At 40.5% G+C, this 21,606-nt stretch overlaps 1 protein-coding gene and 1 long non-coding RNA gene across 3 annotated transcripts in view; both read left to right on the forward strand.

The window, feature by feature from the left end:
- Positions 1 to 8,528, forward strand: part of LOC126473428 (protein-lysine N-methyltransferase EEF2KMT) — a 34,733-nt gene extending 26,205 nt beyond the window's left edge. For both annotated transcript variants that reach the window (XM_050100481.1, XM_050100471.1), the window contains 3 exons: positions 524 to 890; positions 7,913 to 8,050; positions 8,263 to 8,528. In XM_050100481.1, the coding sequence (XP_049956438.1) occupies positions 524 to 890; positions 7,913 to 8,050; positions 8,263 to 8,378 (621 nt within the window). In that variant the 3' untranslated portion in view covers positions 8,379 to 8,528. The remainder of the gene's footprint in view (positions 1 to 523; positions 891 to 7,912; positions 8,051 to 8,262) is intronic.
- Positions 8,529 to 9,119: 591 nt separating this feature from the next.
- The window catches only part of LOC126473442 (uncharacterized), a 616,212-nt gene continuing 603,725 nt past the window's right edge, over positions 9,120 to 21,606 (forward strand). Inside the window, exon 1 of the long non-coding RNA XR_007586464.1 lies at positions 9,120 to 9,280. This is a non-coding gene — a long non-coding RNA (uncharacterized LOC126473442). The remainder of the gene's footprint in view (positions 9,281 to 21,606) is intronic.

A 21,606-nucleotide genomic window follows, 5' to 3' on the forward strand; every position in this document is an offset into this window, starting at 1 on the left:
TAATTTATCTGTTGGAACTGGACAGTTTAACAGCTTCTAAAAATTTTGCTAAAATTTCACAATTTTCTTTGTTATCTAATCACATTTTGCCAGTTTAATCTTTGAAACAAATCCTTGGTGCCTATGTTTGGTAAAAATTTCTAGTATTATTTTTGGTGAAATTTTAATATTAAGCAAACTTCTAAGAACTCTATAGCTTACAATACCATATCAACTGCAATTAATCACAGGAAATATTGTGCAGAACTTTAATATCCTTGCTTCATATCTCAATATTAAAAAGAATTTGAGAAAAAGACACAGATAGTATGAAAAAAAAAATAAATAAATAAATAACTGTTTAATGTTACCATCTCCAGTTTCCGCTGTTGGTAAAGATGTATAAAGTACTTATTCATTCTGATTATTCACCTTTGGGTGACTGTTGTTAAATATCATGATTAAATGTTTACAATGGTCTGAACTGTATTAGTGTTCAAAATCACAATATTGCCCCATTAATTCATTTTACCTTGTATAAAAGGCTGCACAAGCTCTCGCAGATTGGTGTGTCAGTCATTCAGAAGAACTACGTGATAAAGAAGTACTGGAACTTGGAAGTGGAGTGGGCCTCACTGGAATAACAACAGTTTTGTGTTGCGAGCTGCGGAGTTACAGTTTTTCTGACTGCCATGCAGCTGTTCTGAGCACTTTGTGTGAAAATGTTTTGCTGAATTTAAGTACACCAAATGAAAAAGACTGCCACAGGTTTGTGGGTAATGTCACAAAAACAACGGATAATACATTGCTCAGAATTAAGCATAAAAATACTGATGTTGCGGTTATGAATCTCCCATGGGCAGATGTCACTAAAAATACAGTACCAGAAGTGGATTTTGTGCTGGCAGCAGGTGTGTATAGTGCACTTTTGTATAAATATATTTGCTGGGTTCCATGTTTGGCCACATTTTATATAATTATAACATAGTTAGCTACACAACAAAATACTTGTAAGAATTTTAGTGTTCAAATGAATAATTTGCAAGTTATCAACTTGCTAACATATGAGGAATCCTTTGCTGAACAAAGATATAGTCATTGCATATGTGTACTAAAGGGTGTACTTAAAGTCCAGGAACACTTTCAATTATTTATTACCCAAGAACTAAAAATTGTACAGATGTCATACATATCGCATTTTAAAGAGAAACTCTGAAAGTTTTTGTACAAACATTCAACCCTGTGTGACCCAGCAGACATCAATACGGTAATCGAATTCTTGCCATACCTGTCCCAGCATGGCATCATCGACTGTGGCAATCGCTTCCCGTATTCTCTCCCGGAGCTCTGCTACTTCACATGGTAGAGGCAGTACATAAACCAGATCTTCAATGTGTCCCCACAGAAACAAAGTCACATGGAGTGAGATCTGGTGATTGGGGAGGCCACTTCCAACTCCAACACACAGAAAGCTCGCTCCACACATGAACTCGCCTTGTTTGCGACTAGTGCAGACTATTGGCAAATTACCAAACTAAGCTGTGGCGGTATATATGAAAAAAATGACATATGTATGATGTCTGTACAATGTTTGGTTCTTGTGCAATAAATAATTGAAAGTGTTCCCAGACTTTATGTACACCCTGTATAATTGTTCTTCAAAAATATGTGCCAAAGTGCTTCTTATGCTAACAATAAACGTAACTATCACTTGAGGCTTTAGAAAAAGTCCCACTTCAGGTTGCACACAGTGTGACATGGAAATTTTTTCACACGGTGCATTGCAAAGAGATGAGAGACGAGTGGGAAAATGCCCAGAAACGGAAAAGATGAATGACCAGAAAAGATGATGGAAAAAAGGTAAAGAAACAAAGCATAAACCTTATGAGGTTACATGATTGACGGAGCAACTAGGAAGTATTTATTTTCCCTTGTGCCTCTCTTCCATTCTGCAACCAAGTACATTCCAATCTTTGTTGCCCTTGTGTTATTCCAAATTCCTTCGACATGTCCATAAATTTCCTGTCTTAACATTTTCTTCTCTTGTATCCCATCTGTCTGCAGAAACAAACTGGCCAGTGCTTACCTTCAGGAAGCAAAATTTCAGTATAAGTGAATTTAACTTCTGATACAGCACACAGTATACTATCAGCTTGCAGTTCACATGTCTCATGGCATAGCTTCTGTGACAACCGGAAACAAGACTGGAGAAGAACTTTATCCATAAGCTCAGATAGTATTTAGCTCATGAATTTGTTTTCAGTTGAACATCTTCACATAACTTGGACAGTCCATGCCAGGGAGTGTACCTGACAATTACAGATGCTTTTCAGCTAATTTTGTAACTCATGCAGCACAGCTCTACCATAAAACCTTTGAGTCTCAGAGAAATTTTGGTTAGTCTGTTAGTTTACTGTGTCACAGTTCATATTCATGATAAATATTATGATGCTGATTGTGTTATTTGAACAACAATTGCTGCAAATATAAGTAGACCTAAATATTCATCGACATAGTTGAGAGATCTTGCTCTTTCCACTATTTCTTCTTGGTACATGACAATCAGATGTGTGAGCATTTTTAACAGTACACAACTGTTTCAAAATGTATAGCAAATCTTGTTAGTAACTTTCATAAAATACAATTTATTACTTTTTGTTTATGCTTCGTTGCTTAGCATGACGGTACTTGGTCTTACCTGCAAAAATAGTTGATTGTGTCTTTGATTTAAGTTATTGGATAGTTCTTTCATACAGAACAACAGAAGCAAAGGAATCAATCCCTGTGAAGGGCTCCTTGTATCTTTTTGTCATATAAATGATATAACAACTGTCTGTGAATCAGATGTGAACACCTTAGTTTTAAAAATATGGACCAAAATGGCATGACTGGAGTCAAGTGTTTGACAGGTGGAGCAGATGAAAAGATCAAAGGGGACATGGAGGGTGAAGGGAATAGGGGGGACACAAGACCTAGTTAGCAAACGGGGAGATGATTACTGCAACAGAGGAAGCTCACATTGGTGCATGACACAAGACTGCTTACAACTCAAGCTGTGCTGGCATGCTTAAACACAAAGCGTGTTTGACAGTTGCCCTGACACTATATTCTCCAGATCTGTCATCCATTGAAAACATCTGGTCATAGGGTGTTTTAAGACTGGAATGCCATCACTTGCCAGCAGATATGACTGATGAACTCTGGCTTAGAACTGAAAGCATGGAATAATGTACAGGCATCTGTCATCCAAGCTCAGTTCCACTCAAGGCTCATTTAGGTGCCACTGTTGCTGTCACAGGGGGCAGCTACTCTACAACACCCCCAAAAACAAACATTTTTCATATTAAGTGCATCATGCTGCCATCTACTGCCTGGTACGAGTCACCTCAGTAGTCATTAGACATCGTGAGAAAGCAGAATGGGCGCTCTGCGGAACTTATGAACTTCAAACGTGGTCAGTGATAGGCTGTCACTTGTCATACATCTGTACGCGAGATTTCCTCATTCCTAAACATCCCTAGGTCCACTGTTTCTGATGTGATAGAGAAGTGGAAACATGAAGGGACACGTACAGCACAAAAGCGTACAGGGTGACTTCATCTGTTGATTGACAGAGATCGCCTAGAGTTGAAGAGGGTCGTAATGTCCAGACCGTCACACAGGAATTCCAAACTGCATCAGGACTCTCTGCAAGTACTATGACAGTTAGGTGGGAGGTGAGAAAATTTGGATTTCGTGGTTGAGGCTACTCATAAGCCACACATCATGTCAGTAAGTGCCAAACGACGCCTCGCTTGGTGTAAGGAGCGTAAACATTGAATGAATAGTGGAAAAACATTGTGTGGAGCGACAAATCACAGTACACAATGTGGAAATTCAAAGGAAGGGTGTGGGTATGGGTATGGCGAATGCCCAGTGAACGTCATCTGCCAGCGTGTGTAGTGCCAACGGTAAAATTTGGAGGCGGTAGTATTACAGCGCTGTCGTGTTTTTCATGGGGGGTCTTGCATCCCTTGTTTTGCGTGGCACTATCACAGCATAGGCCTACATAGATGTTTAAAGCACCTTCTTGCTTCTCACTGTTGAAGACTAATTCAGGGGTGGCAATTGCATCTTTCAACACAATCGAGCAACTGTTCATAATGCATAGCCTGTGGCAGAGTTGTTACATGACAATAACATCCCTGTAATGGGCTCTGAATCCTATAGAACACCTTTGGGATATTTTAGAATGCCGACTTCATGCCAGGCCTCACCGTCTGACATCAATACCTCTCCTCAGTGCAGCACTCCATGTAGAATGGGCTGCCATTCCCCAAGAAACGTTCCAGCACCTGATTGAATGTATGCCTGCAAGAGTGGAAGCTGTCAACAAGGCTAAGGGTGGGTCAACACAAACTGAATTCCAATATTACCAATGGAGGGTGCCATGAACTTGTAAGTTGTTTTTTTGCCAGGTGTCTGGATACTTTTGATCACTTAGTGTATATATACTTCATTTCATGCTGTATATACCCCCAAATCACCCATAAATACAGGGTATTCCAGGAGGAATGCTCAGTACTCAGGGATATGTCAGGAATGATTATTTGAAACAAAAATATCGTATCGACATATGTTATTCACCATAAAGATCACACATTAAGTTGCAGACAGGTTGATGAAAAGACTGTTACAGATTAGTTTTCAGCCAAAGCCTTCATCAGAAAAGAGAAGCATGCACACACATCCATACAAGCACACATGGTCACTACCTCCGGTCACTCCAGCCAGACTGTGACAGAAAATCATTGAATATGAGCAACAATTTGGAGTGGAATGGGGAAGTGGGGAGGGATAGCAGTGTACAGTTGAGGGAAGAGGAATTGGTACTGCCTGGTGGAGAAGGAGAGGGGGAGGGAAGAATGGAAAGTGGAAAGAGAGAAGCAGAGAAATGGAAAAGACCAGTGGATGCAGTGGCAAAGAGCAGAGCACAGTGAGGGTGAGTGGTGAATTGAGAGGTGGTGGTGACAGGACAGAGGGGCAGAAACAGTTGGGTGAAAGATGTGAGGGCAGTAGGTTACAGTTGGTTGAGGCTGTGATGATTTTGGGAGTGGAGAATGTGGTGTGAAGGTAACTCCTGTCTGCACAGTTCAGAAACATTGGTGGTAGAGGGGATGATCCACATGGCCCACATCAGGAAGCAGCCATTGAAATCAAGTATGTAATAGACAGCTCCAAGTTGTGCCACAGGGTGGTCTTGCCATTCATCATTGTGGACAGCTTGCTTTAGTCATGTCAATATAAAAAGGTGAATAATGAATGCGGCAATGCCGGTACATAACATGACTGCTTGCACTGGTGGCCTCTGGATTGGGCAAGTCTTACACCTTGGTCTTCCACAGGGGTATGATACCCGTGGCAATGAATTGGAATTGGCATAGGGATGGACTAGGATATTGTGGAGGATGTGTGGATGACAGAACATCACTTTAGGAAATTGGGAAGGCTCTTGGGTAGGATGGCCCTAATTGTGCACTGCTTACTGCCAGAGCAACCACCAGTCTTTTGTCCTTCTCTGCTCGTCTCCTTTCCATGCCCCATTTTTTTCCATCTCACACAACCTCCCAACACTGTGCCTGTCAGTCCTGTCCTGCCACCTCTAATTCCTGCAAGCTCGCTAGGCAGTGGTGATTAATCTTCCCTCACCCATACCCATCTATTCCTCCAACATCACTGTCCTACTCCGAATTCCTACTTCCGTTCAATACGTTTCTGTTGCAGTCTGGCTGGAGTGACAAGAGGTTGTGTGTGTGTGTGTGTGTGTGTGTGTGTGTGTGTGTGTGTGTGTGTGTGTGTGAGAGAGAGAGAGAGAGAGAGAGAGAGAGAGAGAGAGAGAGAGAGAGGTGTGAGAGGTGTGTGCTTGCTTGTGTGAATGTGTGTGTTCTTCTCTTTTCTGACAAAGGTTTTGGGGCAAAAGCTAATGTGTAACACCCTTTTCCTCACGCCTGTCTACAACTCAATGTGTGATCTTTATGGTGAGTAGCAACCTGTCCTTTTTATAATATTGTTGATACTCCAACTTGGACTTTCCGTTGTTTGATACGGACATATGCCCAGTTCCAAATGTTTCCAAGGTCGAACACTTTTAATGAGCTTGGTTATTTTCTGTGTTATTCGAAACACTGTCAGATTTGCACATGTACAACAGTTAATAAACATTACAACATGCATTTTACAAAATATCTATTGAAAAATACATATTTATAACGCATTCATTCTAAGTATGCATGTATTCTTTGACAGCAGCAGGAGCACTATCTTCACCGAAGCCTTAAATATGCACCATATCTGCAGTTCTTCATTATTATAGCTGTGTGGCTTTATGGCTATCTGCTGTCTGGCTTCCTGCCAGAAATACTGCATGTAAAACTAAAGCCTCATAATGTCCACAAATTAATATAACCAGTTGTGCATCATGCTACATCCATGAGAGGTAGTTGACATTTGTTCATAGGAGTCCCCTTCCCTGAAGAAGATGGGAAGCTTTTGCAGCTCTTATAAAGGTACTGCTTCCTCTGGAATAGAATAAGCTGCACCCAGCTCTTCTCAAAATCTTTCAACAGTATTTAATAGTACTTTTTTTCCTGTGGTGTAGGGTTCAGGTACTTACTGAAAGGACAAACAGATATATATGAATACTTAAATCATGTTTGCCATCTTTGAGCACAGTAAAAAAAATGCTGATTTTTCTCCTACTGCTCTAGGCATCATCCCAGAAAAAGACTATTATGTGAGCTGAGGCGTCACTTTGAACTGCAAAATTTCTCCCCCACAAAATGAACAGAAAATAGCTGCTAAATGTCCTCTGTGAGAATAACTTGGGTTTCCTTGTCAATGTGAAAAATGTGTTCATTTTATCCACAACTCTCTCTATTGACTGTTGGTAATTACTGAGAATTAAGTCATAAAAGTCTGTAGAGTTTCATTAACTTTGTACGTGAGACTGTGCTAACAGTGTTATCTATGTGAACCTGACTACCTGTTTATAACATATGAGTATCGCTGCAATTTCATTTTTATTAATCAGGGAATGCCCAGTGTAAGTCTTTACATTATACCATCATACTGTAAGTTACTTTTCATGTATTATGATGCTAAGGAGGGAATAGTAATGTATAATGAAACAGATGGCCACCACATTGTGCCGGGCTAAACCCAATAGAGGCCTGAGACTGTGAAACTAAACAAGGCCCATGGTCTGCTTAGAAATTGATGCATTTGTAGAATACAATTCTAAAAAAAATGAATAATATAGATGTAATGGCCATGAAAAAAAAATCAAGTATTTATAATTGCATGACTCTACTCTCTAGCAATTGTAACAAACATACATAAAAATATAGGTGAGAAACTTAGAATATGAATCAGCATTTAGCACAGCAACCATCAGGTAGAGTGCAAAGAAATAATAAAGGATATAATAATGAAATTAGCTTTTATTTTATACATCTGGGGATAAGGCTTGTGCAATTAAAATATCAGTTAGCTTTGTAACATCAGCATGAGGTGGTAGTTCTTGAGGGTCTCAAGATTTGGAGGCTCCCCAGAACCAGAGGCACAGGGCAGGACGCCACCTCCACCCCTCTCTTATTCTGCCACTGCATCACATATAGATAAATGTACATCACATATAGATAAATGTAGAAATCCAGTAGAGACATATTTAGAGGGTACCAAATATCTGCTCTAAGCAGATTTCCTATTGTCTTTGAGATATTCAGCACTTTTACTGTGTGTCTACTCTTTGGATTCCTTCCCGTGTGTGTTTCTTAATGGTATTTCAGTTCATTCTCAAAAGTGAGTAATGAGTAGAATTATTGTAGTCAGTCATTTTTGTTTGCTGTAGTATGCTTTTTCTCTGTGATTTTAATTCCCATGTTGTTTGCTGCAGATGTTGTGTATGACACAAGCACATTTACTGAGCTTTGTCAAGCATTAAAGAATCTTTTACACTATCAAAAAACAGTAGCCATTATTGCATGTACTGTAAGAGATCAAAATACACTACAGCAGTTTCTGCACACACTTGGTAAGACCATTTTTACCTTGAATTTTTCCTAATTACACAGTTGCAATTATATAGTTCTGTTTAGTTTTTTTAATTACTTATGTACTACTAAATATGTTAATTCTTTGTGGTACTTTCACAGGTTCATTTCTTGTTAAACTTACTATAGAATTCGAATAATCCATTAATGTACATTTTAATAACTCTTTAATCTATATTTATCTTTATTACAGCACAGTATGAGATCAAAATAGTACAGATCGATGTTCCTTCTAGTAGACCTACCCACTTTTTGCTGCCTCAAGATGTGTTGGTGAATATCTACAGACTCCAAAGCTCAGGCCAGTAGACACATAATTGGGCACAGGGAATAGTTTCATGGAAGACTCAGACATCAAAAGCTGTGATGCAGGCTGCAACACTTACCTGTATTCAAACTGTGTTCATGTGGGTTACGATGATAACAAATATTAAAATGTGTTTCATACGGACTGTGAAAGTACTGCATGTTATGTTTTTGCACACTGCAGTAACCTAGATAATTGTTCGTATTTCATATAAATGAATCAAGGGCCACACTTAAAAATACATCCAACACTCGACTGTTACTAGCCGTGCTGGTATGGGAAGCACATCCTGTACAGCAAGTTAGGTAATTTTATATATTTATTTGTGTATTACAATATACGAAACTGAAAGGAAGGTAGGTTTTGCTTCACTAAAAACTGTAATGACCTTCACTCGAACTGAAGGTTTTGGGTTCAGATCAATTAATAATAAAACGCATTACAAATATTCCTCTTGACGTGTGGTGATGGTGTTCTTGGTCAAATTTCCTGTGTTTACGACGTTATTTTATTTACAAAATAACGGTACGGAAGATTCCCAAGAGAACTTGCTTAATACTCAACAGTTTACTGTGGAGATTTACTAAACAATTTGAATATGGAACTGTCAGTTTCTCACTCCTTATAAGTAAACTGCCAAACCTTTCTTCGCACTTATTCAACGCAACTCAGCCTTGCGAGAATACGTGTCAACAAGGAATTTCCTCACCGTGAGTCACGTACTGTCAGGACCGACTGTTGGCAGCATTGCTCTAGTTCGTATCGTGTGTTTAGCAGACGTTTGTTTACTTTGTACTCGTGGTTAACGCGACATACGGCGTTTTCGTTTCATCGTACGATCGGCGTAAAATATTGTGTCGGAGATTTCAGCAATCTCGACAGTCAGCAAAATCGAAGAAGAGAGGTAATGATGCTCTGTTATTTAAAATTATACTCATATGCTTCGATTTACCTGAAGCATATGCCTCATGCTACATCATCAAATTGTTCTAATAATTCGAGTTCTCTGAAGGACGATTTTCTGTAACATGTATAAGACCAGCCGTCTTAGCGTCTTTCTAATCCAGTTTCGCAGTGCTAGTCGTGATTCAGTTTTAGGTTTCTGTCATATATCCGTACTTGTTTGTTGACGTTCAGCTAAAGTAGCATTGATCACTGAGTAATTATGGCTTCTTCTTGTTTAGGTGTATGTTTTACTACTTTTATCGGATTAGCAAAATCGTTGTTTGATTCTGCAGTGTTTAATATGAAGCACTTTCTCAATGAAAGGCGCTTGAATATTTTGACAACCACGTGGTTTAACTAGCGAAGCGTCGTTGAAGAACCTAGAACATTTATTCACAAAGAAAAAAAATCTGAGGCCAAATAAATTACAGCAGACCTAATAAAGTACGTATGAGTTCCTTACTTGTCACAGTACAATGAGATGGAAATACGGTGCTCCAACAGAGGACTGAGGTGGCGAGATGTTAAGCTAGTACAGCTTTTGTTTTTTCCCCCTCCCAGATTTCAGACGTCACAGTATTAGTAGCAAGCGCATTTGCGTATTTGCTACAAGTTTCTTCTGTGTTTCTGTGCTCCCAACAAATATAAGCAATACGAAACGTTCCACAACGTAAAGTTTTTCATAATTATTGCATTAAACTGCAGTTGTCGGCATTACATGAAGCATTTCCGGCAGGCAACACTATTTAAAAACGTTCGTGGTTGCCTTAAATCGTTTCAGGTGAATGCCGGGATGCACCCTTAACCAGGCCAATGCTAGTTTCATCCTCCATGCTTTAAAAATCGGAACTATTCCTTCGTCTCAATGACTTCCATGTTGACGAGATGTAAAACTCCAGTTTTTCGTTAAAAAATTTGTATCGTTAATTTGTATTTTTAGAGTAAGAAAACACGTCAAAATGAGGAAAAAATACCAGGGTAACGATATATTTGTTTGAAATCGAATGGTTGCTGTTAGCTTGTTCCCGAGAACTAGTGCTACTTTCTGATACGTGAAGGCGTCACCGCAAGGTACAAATTGAAAATAAAAAGTAGTACTTGTGCGTTCAATTAAAGCGGTAGTTGTATCTGTCACATTATTGAACTGTTTGTTCCGTACTTCTGTTTCGGCAGAGAAACAAATATGATTTAGTTTATGCTCATGTGTAACTTTTACATTTATTTTTTATTATTGAGCGTATGGCTAATACAGACATATCATGAAATTAAATTACTTACACATATGTACATATTGACACACAAGAAACTTAAGTTTGTCTTTATAACTGAATATCCAGTCCTTCAATCCAGCGCACTGCATCTGGAGTTGCTAGCAGGAAGTCCTCTTTGGCGCCGTGATAGGCTCGAATCCTGCATTCACTGACAATGTGGTGAACAGTCTGGTATGGAGCCCCGCAGTCACAAGCTGGATCAGGCAGCTTCTTCCACTTAAAGAGGGCATCCCTGCATCGCCCATGGCTGGTACGGATTCTGTTCAGAGTAGTCCAGGTCTTGCGTGGTAAGTCGAATCCACTTGGAAGTTCAGCACCTGAGAAGAAGTTAATGCAGGTGCACATCTGTCACTGCTTCCCACCGACCTTTCCATTCTTCAAGAGATTTGAAATTCTTAGCAACCATGTCAGCAGCATCGCACAGAGTTGGATGGCGTGATTTCAGTCTCTTGCGATTTAAAAGTGGCAGGTCGCTATGCATGGGTAGGTTAGAATTCCTGGAGATCTTGTGGAATTCTCTCATAAGGGCAGTACATCTGCGTAGATCAGGAGGCATTATACCGGTTAACAGTGGAAGCCAATAAACTGGAGTAGATCTGATTGCGCCAGATATTATGTGCATTGTCGTATTCAGCTGGGTATCAACAAGCCTTGTATGATGACTGTTCATCCAAACAGGTGCGCAATACTCAGGACTTGAGTACACCAAGCCCAGAGCTGAAGATCCCAGGGTGGTTGCTGAAGATCCCCAGGTAGTTCCGCATAGCTTATGGAGGATGTTGTTTCGAGTCCTCAGCTTTTGAGCTAAGAAGGTGTTGTTTGAAGCATAGTGTACGATCCAGGATGACACCAAGATATTTTGGGTTCCAATTATGACGAAGAATTCTGCCTCTGAAACTTACTTCCAGTTTTATGTTCGCCAACTGGTTATTTAGATGGAAGCAACACACTTCTGTTTTACTCACACTGGGTTGGAGTCTCCAGATGTTGAAGTAATTATCTAATGCAGACAAGTCATTCGCTAGAATCTCTTCTGTTGTCTTCATTTCCTGGTGTTTTACGGCTAGAGCCAGGTCATCGGCATAGCAGTATTTTCTGGACGAAGTGTCAGGTAGATCAGATAGATATAGGTTGAACAGTAAGGGTGAGAGAACTGATCCTTGAGGCAATCCTTTGTTCAGCTTCCTCTCCTTACTTATGTTGCTTCCGCTGATTACCTGGAACTTCCGATCACTTAGCATGCTGTTAATCAGTCGAGCCATTGTTCTGCAGGGTGTGATGCGGAGAAATTTGTAGATAAGGCCTTCCCTCCACACAGTGTCGAAGGCGGCAGTTAGATCAACAAATGCCACAGATGTTTTCTGCTTCATTTGGTATCCTGACTCTATGAAGGATGTGGGAGACAATACTTGGTCGCAGCAGCTACGCCCTGGTCTGAAGCCTGTCTGATCAACTGGAACGTTCTCTAAGATAGCGCTACTTATTGTGTTATATATTAGCCTTTCAAAAAGCTTGTAGCAGCAGCTGAGTAGGGAAATGGGGCGATAGTTTTCTACCTTGTTGCTGGGTTTGCCAGGTTTCAGAACAGATACTATCTTCGCCTTTTTAAACTCTGATGGAAGTTGACCAGTCAGCAGGATGTCAGTGAAGAATTCTGCCAGCCATTTTTTAGCTTTTCCTCCCATATGGATCAGGAATTCTGGATGGATACCATCGAATCCAGGTGCCTTAAGAGGTTTGAGGTCCTTCAGTCCAGAGTCAATGTCTGAAACTCAGATAAGGGAGATGCCGTCTTTTTCAGGTCACGAAGCTGTCGTCTGATATGTCTTGTATGTTTCTTGTCAGGAGGTACTCTTGAGGTAGTAATGATGTGGGAAGCAATTTGATCTGGTTTTACTTCGGAATTTTTTCTGCATGCTGGTGCACTTCCTTCCAGTTTTCTCAGGAGACTCTATGCTTTCCTGCTCGAGTGGGTAAAGTCCATATTTTCGACTGTTTCTGCCCATTTCTGCCTCCGAGACATGTCCAAGCTGGACAATAGTTCCGTAGCTATCTCTGGGTCACCACTTTTCTGGAAGTGTTGGTACAGTGTTTCACTTTCATCATTCCATCCTGGAACATATTCCTTTCGGTATCCTCTTGGCATACACTTTTTAGCTGTTGCTGTTACTGCACCAATGAAGCGGTGATAGTTACTATGTGGTGGAGGTATCCATCGAATGGTCTTATGCAGTTCCGTTGAAAACTTATCCAGTCAACTTTCTGGAAATTCCATCGAGCATGCGGAGTTGATCGTATGACAGGAACAGTGCAGCCAATTTGTATTATTACAGGTCTGTGTTGGCTGTGAGGAAAGGCATCTATCACTTTCCTTGTGGTGTTGATGGGAAAACCAGTTTCGTTGCAGCTAACAAAGCATAAGTCAGGATTTGAATCCTTGTCCCAAGCAGCTGACCTGAAAGTGCCTTGATCTTTGGCATCAAACACTAGATGAAGATTATTCTCTTCGATCCATTCTGCAAGCATGCTCCCATTTTCATCATTTTGAGAGTACTCCCAAAGTTCATGATGACTATTGAAGTCTCCTATGTAAATTGCGGGATATTCTGCTGTGTGTAGGACAAAATCGGGCCATGTTGTTTTGGGTGGTTTGTAAACATTTGTAATAGTAATGCCGTGCAATTGTATGACAACTGTATGTATATCTGCCTCCACACTTACAGAAATCAGTGAAGCTTCGTTTATGTTGTTGCGGACATACGTAGCAATTCCATACACCTCGTGGTAAGTTACACCAAGTGCTGAATATCCAGGAATTCGACCTCGGCTTCGGAATATTTCTTCTCTGGAAACACGAGTTTCTTGAATGGCGACGACATCGATATTGTTGTCCAGCAAAAATTTTGACAGGTAGTCACACTTTGCCCTGCTAATGCTTTCGATATTCAGATGAAGGAGTCTGATAGTTGGTCTAGTGTTTCTTGTTAATGAGCTCTGAGAAGAACTGTTTCTGCTATTTAGTTGATATGTCATTGCCAGGAGAACCTATGGATAGTCTGGCTGCCTGTAATCACTGTTGCTCAGTTAGCACCACCCAGGAGGCACGTGTAGGGTATTTTAAGGTTAAACCTACGGACGTGAGCAACGCTACCTCCTTTTTACATTGAATCTGCATCTGACCCACGGTCTACGAGTTGGATTCTCGGAACACTCTGCACATCTCTGTACAAATAAATGCTGTAAACGCAGCATCCTAACCATTCAATGTAATGCAGAGTGTTCCGAGAATCTAACTCGTAGACCGTGGGTCAGATGCAGACCACGTGTCACAAAACAACATAACACAAACAAATAACGTAGCCTATAAAGCACTGTTAATGTACCGGGAGAAACAAACAGCTCATTTTCGGTATTTCATGAATGAAAAGTCTGAGGGTAAATGAATCTCCGTAGAAGCATTATGACGCCAGGTTGAGGCCCCTGCCACAAACGAAAGGGAAAAACAATATACAAAGAGAGAATGAAGTTAATCAAGTACAGAGAATATCCGATCTAGATATCTGGCATTCATTGGCCAAACATCGACTTAAAAACGTGTCATGATATCAAGCAGACATGGACGTCCGGTTCAGTGTCCAGCTGAAATATTAACTTGTTTGTAGTACAAGAAAGTATCATATCCGTAGTCTTCACGGCTACGGGCTCGAAGCCCACCTGCGCTTCTGGATAAGAGCCAAGATCGAAACGGATGGTGCCAAATAAATTAAAATGTCGCTGCTAGACTTGACTCTCATTTTTCATTTTTGGGCCTTATTATAAGAAGACTAAGCTGAATACAGAATCCAATACGTTGTCTAAACTATTGCTACGGAAATTCCATTAGAAGGCAGAGAAGCGCAAACGTTTTTTCCTCACTTGGAAAGGCTTTTGAGTTTATTTCACAGCACGTAGTTCAAAGAGCACCAAAAGAGCTTATTTTCTTAATCAGGAACTTACACAAAAACAAATCTAAGAGATTTCTTATGCATAAATCCCAGACATTTACGACCAATGAAAAATCTATACGCATTATACGATCACCTTTTGGACGCCACAGTCATTGGCAGTAGACACACGAAACATTTACGTCAATGCCCCCAGTTTTTAAGCGACAGAGAAATAATATACGCTCAGGACCGTATGTAAACTAATGTTCGTAGTACAATAAAATACATTTCAATGAGTGACTGCATCAAGGTGGGAACAAAGGAAGCTGAAACGCTGCTAGTTTCATTTACGTCATATACTATGTTGAAATAGACACCAGAAAGCTTACACTCAGAACTGATATATTTTACTCCTGCAGATTTTGAGAAATAAAGTTATTTTCCGTATTACACGTATGATAAGTCCGAGGCTAAATGAATCCCCCTACAATATCCACATGTGTATCCTACTTTTCAAAACAAAAATTAAACATATGACATTTTGAAATTGGAGACACATTCGGGGGAGCATGTTTCAAATGCTTATCTGTCATTATTGACTGTCGTGTTGGCCCCAGTGGCTACAGCTTAGCTTCAGGCCTTCAGTGCTGTGGGTTTGGTCTACTGGTGAAGCATAATCTCTTGGCGTGTGACAGCCAACGCGGTAAGGTTTTTCATCATTTCTGCAAATCACTAAGGAGAGTAGCTGATAGTATCTCTAACAAGGCCATTTTTTCGTCCATCCTTCTCCATCTGAACTGACGCTACGGCTCCAATAGCCTGAAAAGAATTGAATTAAGCATATAGTCCACGGCGTGGTCATTCGAGACGGAACATACGCTCGAATTTTACAGCAATGAGGATGATACCCTCCGTATCCTTTTCCAGAGGAACTATTCCCAGTAATTAATTGTAGAGGTTCACGGAGACTGTAAATCTTTATGGCATTTAAGGATTTAAACTCCACTCCCCCATAATCGGAGTCCAGCGTAAATGGTTCGCAGGTAAGTGTTGAACACTACTGACGATGAATTCGGTTATAGCAGTTTTCCATTTAATCTGCATTATTCATAAGCTAGGGCCACATCATCACCAGGAAAACAATGCACAATAAGAAATGCTATGTTGGAAACAACCACTGAGTGATGAAAAGTTCTCTCCAGTTGCTCTACAGAATTTTATTTAGTCCTCTACTGGTTTCAGTTTTTTTTGTTAATTAATTAAACAGTTGTGTAGCACATGGAGAAATTGACAACAAACGTTGACTGCTTATCTTCTCTTGCATAGCATTTCAGCAGATCTTTGTTTACTTACAATGTGTTAACGAAAGTGGACACTCAGTGGGCTCATACTGACGAATAGTGGGGCACAAATGCTAGCCTATGGAATATAAAACTTAGGTATAACTACATACAAAATTAGTGTTAAAACATATTTTACATTTATTCACCACTTATATGTGGCTTAACGAACTTCAACATTGTGCTAATTACAGAACATCCCAATAATTTGCCCCCAGTTATAATGGGAAAAGCGATATTGAGGATATTCAGCCCAGATGGCAATCGTATGATTATTGCCACGACGTATCTTGCGATAACATACCCCATTTTCAAGTGCTAAAAACAAGGAAACCAGACAAAGCAACCCTCCTTATACCGACAGACATATAAGGATTACAGACGTCCTCAGATATAACAAAAATTGTGCCATTAGGCATCACAACTTAAAAACAAGCTGTACCCGTGCTGCCGGCGGTGTGGCTGTACGGTTCTAGGCGCTTCAGTCTGGAACCGCGTGACCGCTACGGTCCAAGGTTCGACTCCTGCCTCGGGCATGGATGTGTGTGATGCCCTTAGGTTAGTTAGGTTTAATTAGTTCTAAGTTCTAGGCGACTGATGGCCTCAGCAGTTAAGTCGCATAGTGCTCAGAGCCATTTGGACCATTTTGTACCCGTGCTCTGTCAACTAAAAACATCACAAGCCGGTGCACCCATTGTTCCCGAGGTACAGCCTCAAATCTCAGGAATGATGGATGCACCGGCTTGTGATGTTATTAGTTTTGAGTTAACAGAGCACGGGTGCAGCTTGTTTCTAAGTTGTGACGAGCCCTAATGACATTTTTAAGGTAGGTTATAACACAGGACGTTTGTAATCATATGACTGTAGGTTTGAGGAGGATTGTTTCCTTGTTTTTAACACTTGAAAATGGAATAATGTTGTCCCGAGACATGTTGTGCCAATAAACACGCGATTGACATCTGGGCTGAATATCCTCATTATTGCAAGAATGACAGTTGTATGTACGATGAGAAAAGTCTATCCTGATTTACATATTCTGTGGTATCCATGAATCACTTAAGACGAATGCTGGGATACATCCTTCCTTCCTTTCTCATCCTTATGCAATTACGGCTGTGATCAGTTCGTTGTCGACAACAGTTACACTCTCATGGCAGAATGCAGTTGCAGGAACATCTTCCGACCTATGAAAGGACTCGCTCACACTATTTGACACAGTTTTATATTTGTAGTTGTAGTAGTAGTAGTAGTAATAGCAAAATTCTGATACGTAAGACGCAACAACCAGATCACATAGGGCAGTGGTCAGCAACCCGTAGGCCGCATAGTCTAACAAGGTCATTTTGTGCAGCTCGCAAGTCGTCATAGTTTTGCTCACGATAAACGGAATAAAATTCCCGAGATTTTCTTACAAGAGAATATATTTAATAACAACCTGTTAGAAAGTGGAGACTGTATTTATTCCATTCTCGATCAGAGTGCAGCACGGAAATACAGAGCTGCCGTGGCCTGCACAGTGACAGGACTTCAAAAGGTACCCTTCTTTTAACGTTGTTCGATTTTTGTCGTGCAACACAGGGTTTGTCGCAAAGGAACCTTCAAAAACGTCCATTCGTTGGATAGCTGTGTATTTACGCTAATTGCCCTGAAGTTGAAAACAACTAGAAAAGTTTCAATCATAACTATTCTTATTTTACACTGATGAGCCGGAACGCTGTGTCCACCTACTTAAGTGTGTTGGTCCACTGTCGGAACACAATACAGCAGCGATTCTGCGTGGCACGGATTCAACGAGTCCTTAGTATGTTTCCAGAGGTATGTGGCATCACATGTCTACGGAACAGGTCACATAATTCCTGTAAATTACTGGTTGGTTATTTGTGGCGCGGAACTGGGACCAAGTATCGCACTAGATTTGTTCCATAGTATTCGGATCGGGCGATTTTGGTGGCCAAGGCATTAATTTGAGTTCACTGTCATGCTCCTCGAATCACTGTAGAAGGATTCTGATTTGGTGACACTGGCAGTTATCCTGCTGGAAGAAATCAAGCATGAAGGGATGTAGGAGGTTCGCAATAATGTTTACATAGTCCACAGTTGTCACGATGACTTCCATTACAACAGCAGGCCCCATGGAAGCTACAGTGAATGTCCTTCACAGCGTAAACTGTCTCCCCGGCCGGCGTTATTGACGTGGTGCATGTTTCACGTGGCCTCTCACCTGGATGGCGGTGTATCCGGCCACGATCACCAACCTGGTGTAGCAGGAAACACGATTCATCCCGCCAGACGACGCGTTTCTGATGGTCCACGATCCAGTCTCGATGATCTCGTACCCATTGCAGTCGTAATTGACGATGTCGTTGGATCACCCGTAACACGTCTGCTGCGTAGGTTTCAAACATGCGCGCTTAACGGCGTGATCCGAAATACTTGCCATGTGTTCACCATGTCAGAGGGGGATGCAGGCAGAAGGGAGCGGAGGAAGCAGGCACATCAGCCGGTGCTTCATGCTTCTGCTAAAGCAGTAGTCACACAAAGAGGTAGAAACAGTTTAAATGTTGTTCTCAATCGAAACTAAAATCGTCATATGGATTGGAATATTAAATAAGAGCAGCAGTTAAGTACATTTATCACAAGGAAAGTAAACAATACGAAACACAGTGAAGCCAACAAAGACTACCTCACAGTACTGTCAACTAGCTATCGTTGGCTGCAATTTAAAAAAATGACCACCGATTCAAGACTACGGAGCTGATTGGCCAATATACAGTTAACACATTACCATTTGTAACAGAATTGTACTGTCTCTCCAAATCTGTCATAGATCTAGTATTCTTCACAGAGCAGACAAGCCGCCTTCCTCCGAGTTTTGTGGTGAGTCGTGGAGGTTTAATCCGTTGTAGCGTTCGTGTCGTTTCACCTTCCTTAAATCACTGTCCGTAAATGCTCGCGAACAACCGTTTCCAAGTGTCGGACCATGACAAAGTGCCCTTTGTCAAAGTTGCGTATGACAGCGAATTTTCACATTCGCGGCCCTGCCGTCGCCAGAAAGATCACCATTCGTAACTGCTCAGATTTTATGCTCCCTTACTGTGTTCACAACGCAACCAGGCGACATTCAGTTTCGCAGTGGTTTTAATGTTTTGGCTCATCTGTGCATCGGAAAAGTTACAGCGAGCAGTGACTACAACAGTACTACAGGCCCCGATCTAGTGAGAGGGAGGGAGGGGGGGGGGGGGAGGGAGGAGGGCAAACGGGGTATCTGCCCCGGGCGGCAATTTCAATTTCAGGAGGCGTCAAATTCATATTTTTGAAGGAAGCGCCCAGATCCAGCGCACGTTGGTTTATTGATTACACAGACCTACTAAAAATTTTTTTTGAAAATGTTTTTCTACTTTGATATCTGATGATTAGAGATTTTTATGAGCTGAATCCAACCCATAGTTTTCGGCCAATATGCTTTTTATTATGTAGTATAAAAATCCTATGCCATATGGTAAACGGGGAAATTAATGAAACGCTTTGTTACAACATAAGCATGGTTTGTATTTACAGTAAGCTACTTAAAACAATGGTATATGTTAATAGTGGTTTCATTTGTCAGCAGGAATTGGTTTGCATTTTCTTTCTATTTTTTCTTTGAAGCTTCTTGTTCAGCTTTTTGTACGATGAGTCGCTTGCTGAACTTCTCGGTGAAGTGACGATCAGTAGTCCCCCATCATGTTGGTGTTCCAGCGGCCTTGGTAGCGTTTTTCCATCACTTTAATGTCCTGGTGAAAACGCTCTCCTTGATCCTTAGTAATATCTCCCATATTGTCTGGGAAGTAATCAAGGTGACTGTTCAAAAAGTGAACTTTCATGCTCATTAAACATCCTAAAGTTTTAAACTTCTTTAACATTGTAGCTGTAATAGAAACGTATTCTGGGACATTTTCATGTCCTAAGAACTTTGTAACGACTTGCTTGAATGATAGCCATGCTTCTTTCTCATTTAAGGTCATTGTGGATTCGAAGTTAATATCAAACATCAATTTTCTAATGTCACGTCCGACAAAGACGCCTGCTTTTAGTTTAGTTTCTGAAAGTTGTCTAAACTTTTGGCAGAAATACTTAAAACATGGTCCAACTTTAGGCAAAGCCTTTAAAAACTATCTCATTAGGCCTAACTTTATATGTAGAAGTGGTAGGAGGGCGTTATTTGAATCTACAAGGTTTTTGCGTTGAATCTTGTTCTCACGAGGTTTTAAAGACTCCCTCACAGGCCAGTTCTTTCTGCGCCAGAGTTGATCCCTAGCCCTACTGCCCCATTCACTGAAGAAACATGGAAATTTGGTGAAGCCACCTTGCTGCTCAAGGAACATGCGTGTTACTTTTAGATCGCGACGTATCATCTAACCATGAGCAGAATGGCCTATTTTATTTAGCACTATTTCTAGGTTTTCATAGCATTCTTTCGTATGTACAGAATGTCCAACAGGTATAGATGCATACATGTTGTCATTGTGTAATGAAACAGCATTTAAACTAGTTTTGGATAAATCAATAAACAGCCTCCAGTCTTCCTTTTTGTATTCAATACCAAACTCATTCCTCACACTGGGAATGTAACTGCCAATAAGTTCTTTCCTTTTAAACTAGAGCCAAGCTATTCAGCTTTTTCTTTCGTTAAGCCCAGATCTCTAACCATATTGTTAATCTAGGTCCGAGTAAAGAATTTGGGCTCTAGAATTTCTGTATTACAATGGAATTCATCATCATCTGGTTCATCTAAATCACATTGTACATCAGAAAATACTTCTGTTGGAATAGAATTTAAATCATCTGGTGGTTCCAGAACCAGCAAATCTACACCATGCCCTACTGGTCGGATGGCGGACGGAAGGTTAGACCAGTAATATCAACACTGCAAAAGTAGCAAACATTGGAATTATTTCTTGGCCCCCTTCATATCATAGGAACAGCAAATCTAAAGGCTTTTCTCCTCCTTTTTTGGACCATTTTCTCAAATCTTCGACACACACTTAATATACCTTATGCAGCGCCCAAGATTTATCTTCTTCACCAAGTTTAGATACAAAGTAGGCCTGTGATAGATAAACCTTTTTCGCAAAGTGTGTAATGTTTCTTTGGTGTTTTTTAATCACAAATTCACCACAAATGTAACAAAAACTGTCAGCAGAGTTTTTGCAACCACGATTAGAGATTGTACTGAGCACATGTACAAGAAACGGAAAAGTGAGGTTAGATTGACAGTAAACAAAACACCATCTGTTAATGCAAAAATAGAAACGACCCTTTTTTGCCAGCAAATGTCTTCAGCAGTGCCATCAACGTCATCTACATTAATTGCGCCTCCTTTTTAAGTTATTTTAACTATTTAAAAGCTGTTACATTCTTTAAAAATCGCTTAATTTAATAAATTTAGCTATAAAATGTAAAGACATGGTGGGTGATACAGTTTTTTAAGTATCATATTTGGATTTCCCACCCTAAAGAGCAAAAGAATAAGGTATTTTCAGCAGAAATGTTTTTCCATAGTTGGCCTGTGTTATTCATATGACTTTGAAGCGCATCCCTGTTGATTTTTGGCCATTTTTTATTGTAAGTTGATTTCTGAACTGATCATAAGTTGATTTTTGAATGCTTGCATTGTTTAAGTGATGTCTCTGCCAGTGGAATCCTCGTCGCATATAGAAATAAGACTTTCCCGCAGACAAAAGGGCGCAGTGCTATATGAGCCGAGCC

This window comes from Schistocerca serialis, chromosome 1 (genome assembly GCF_023864345.2).
Source record: "Schistocerca serialis cubense isolate TAMUIC-IGC-003099 chromosome 1, iqSchSeri2.2, whole genome shotgun sequence".
In the NCBI taxonomy this organism is placed as follows: domain Eukaryota; kingdom Metazoa; phylum Arthropoda; class Insecta; order Orthoptera; family Acrididae; genus Schistocerca; species Schistocerca serialis.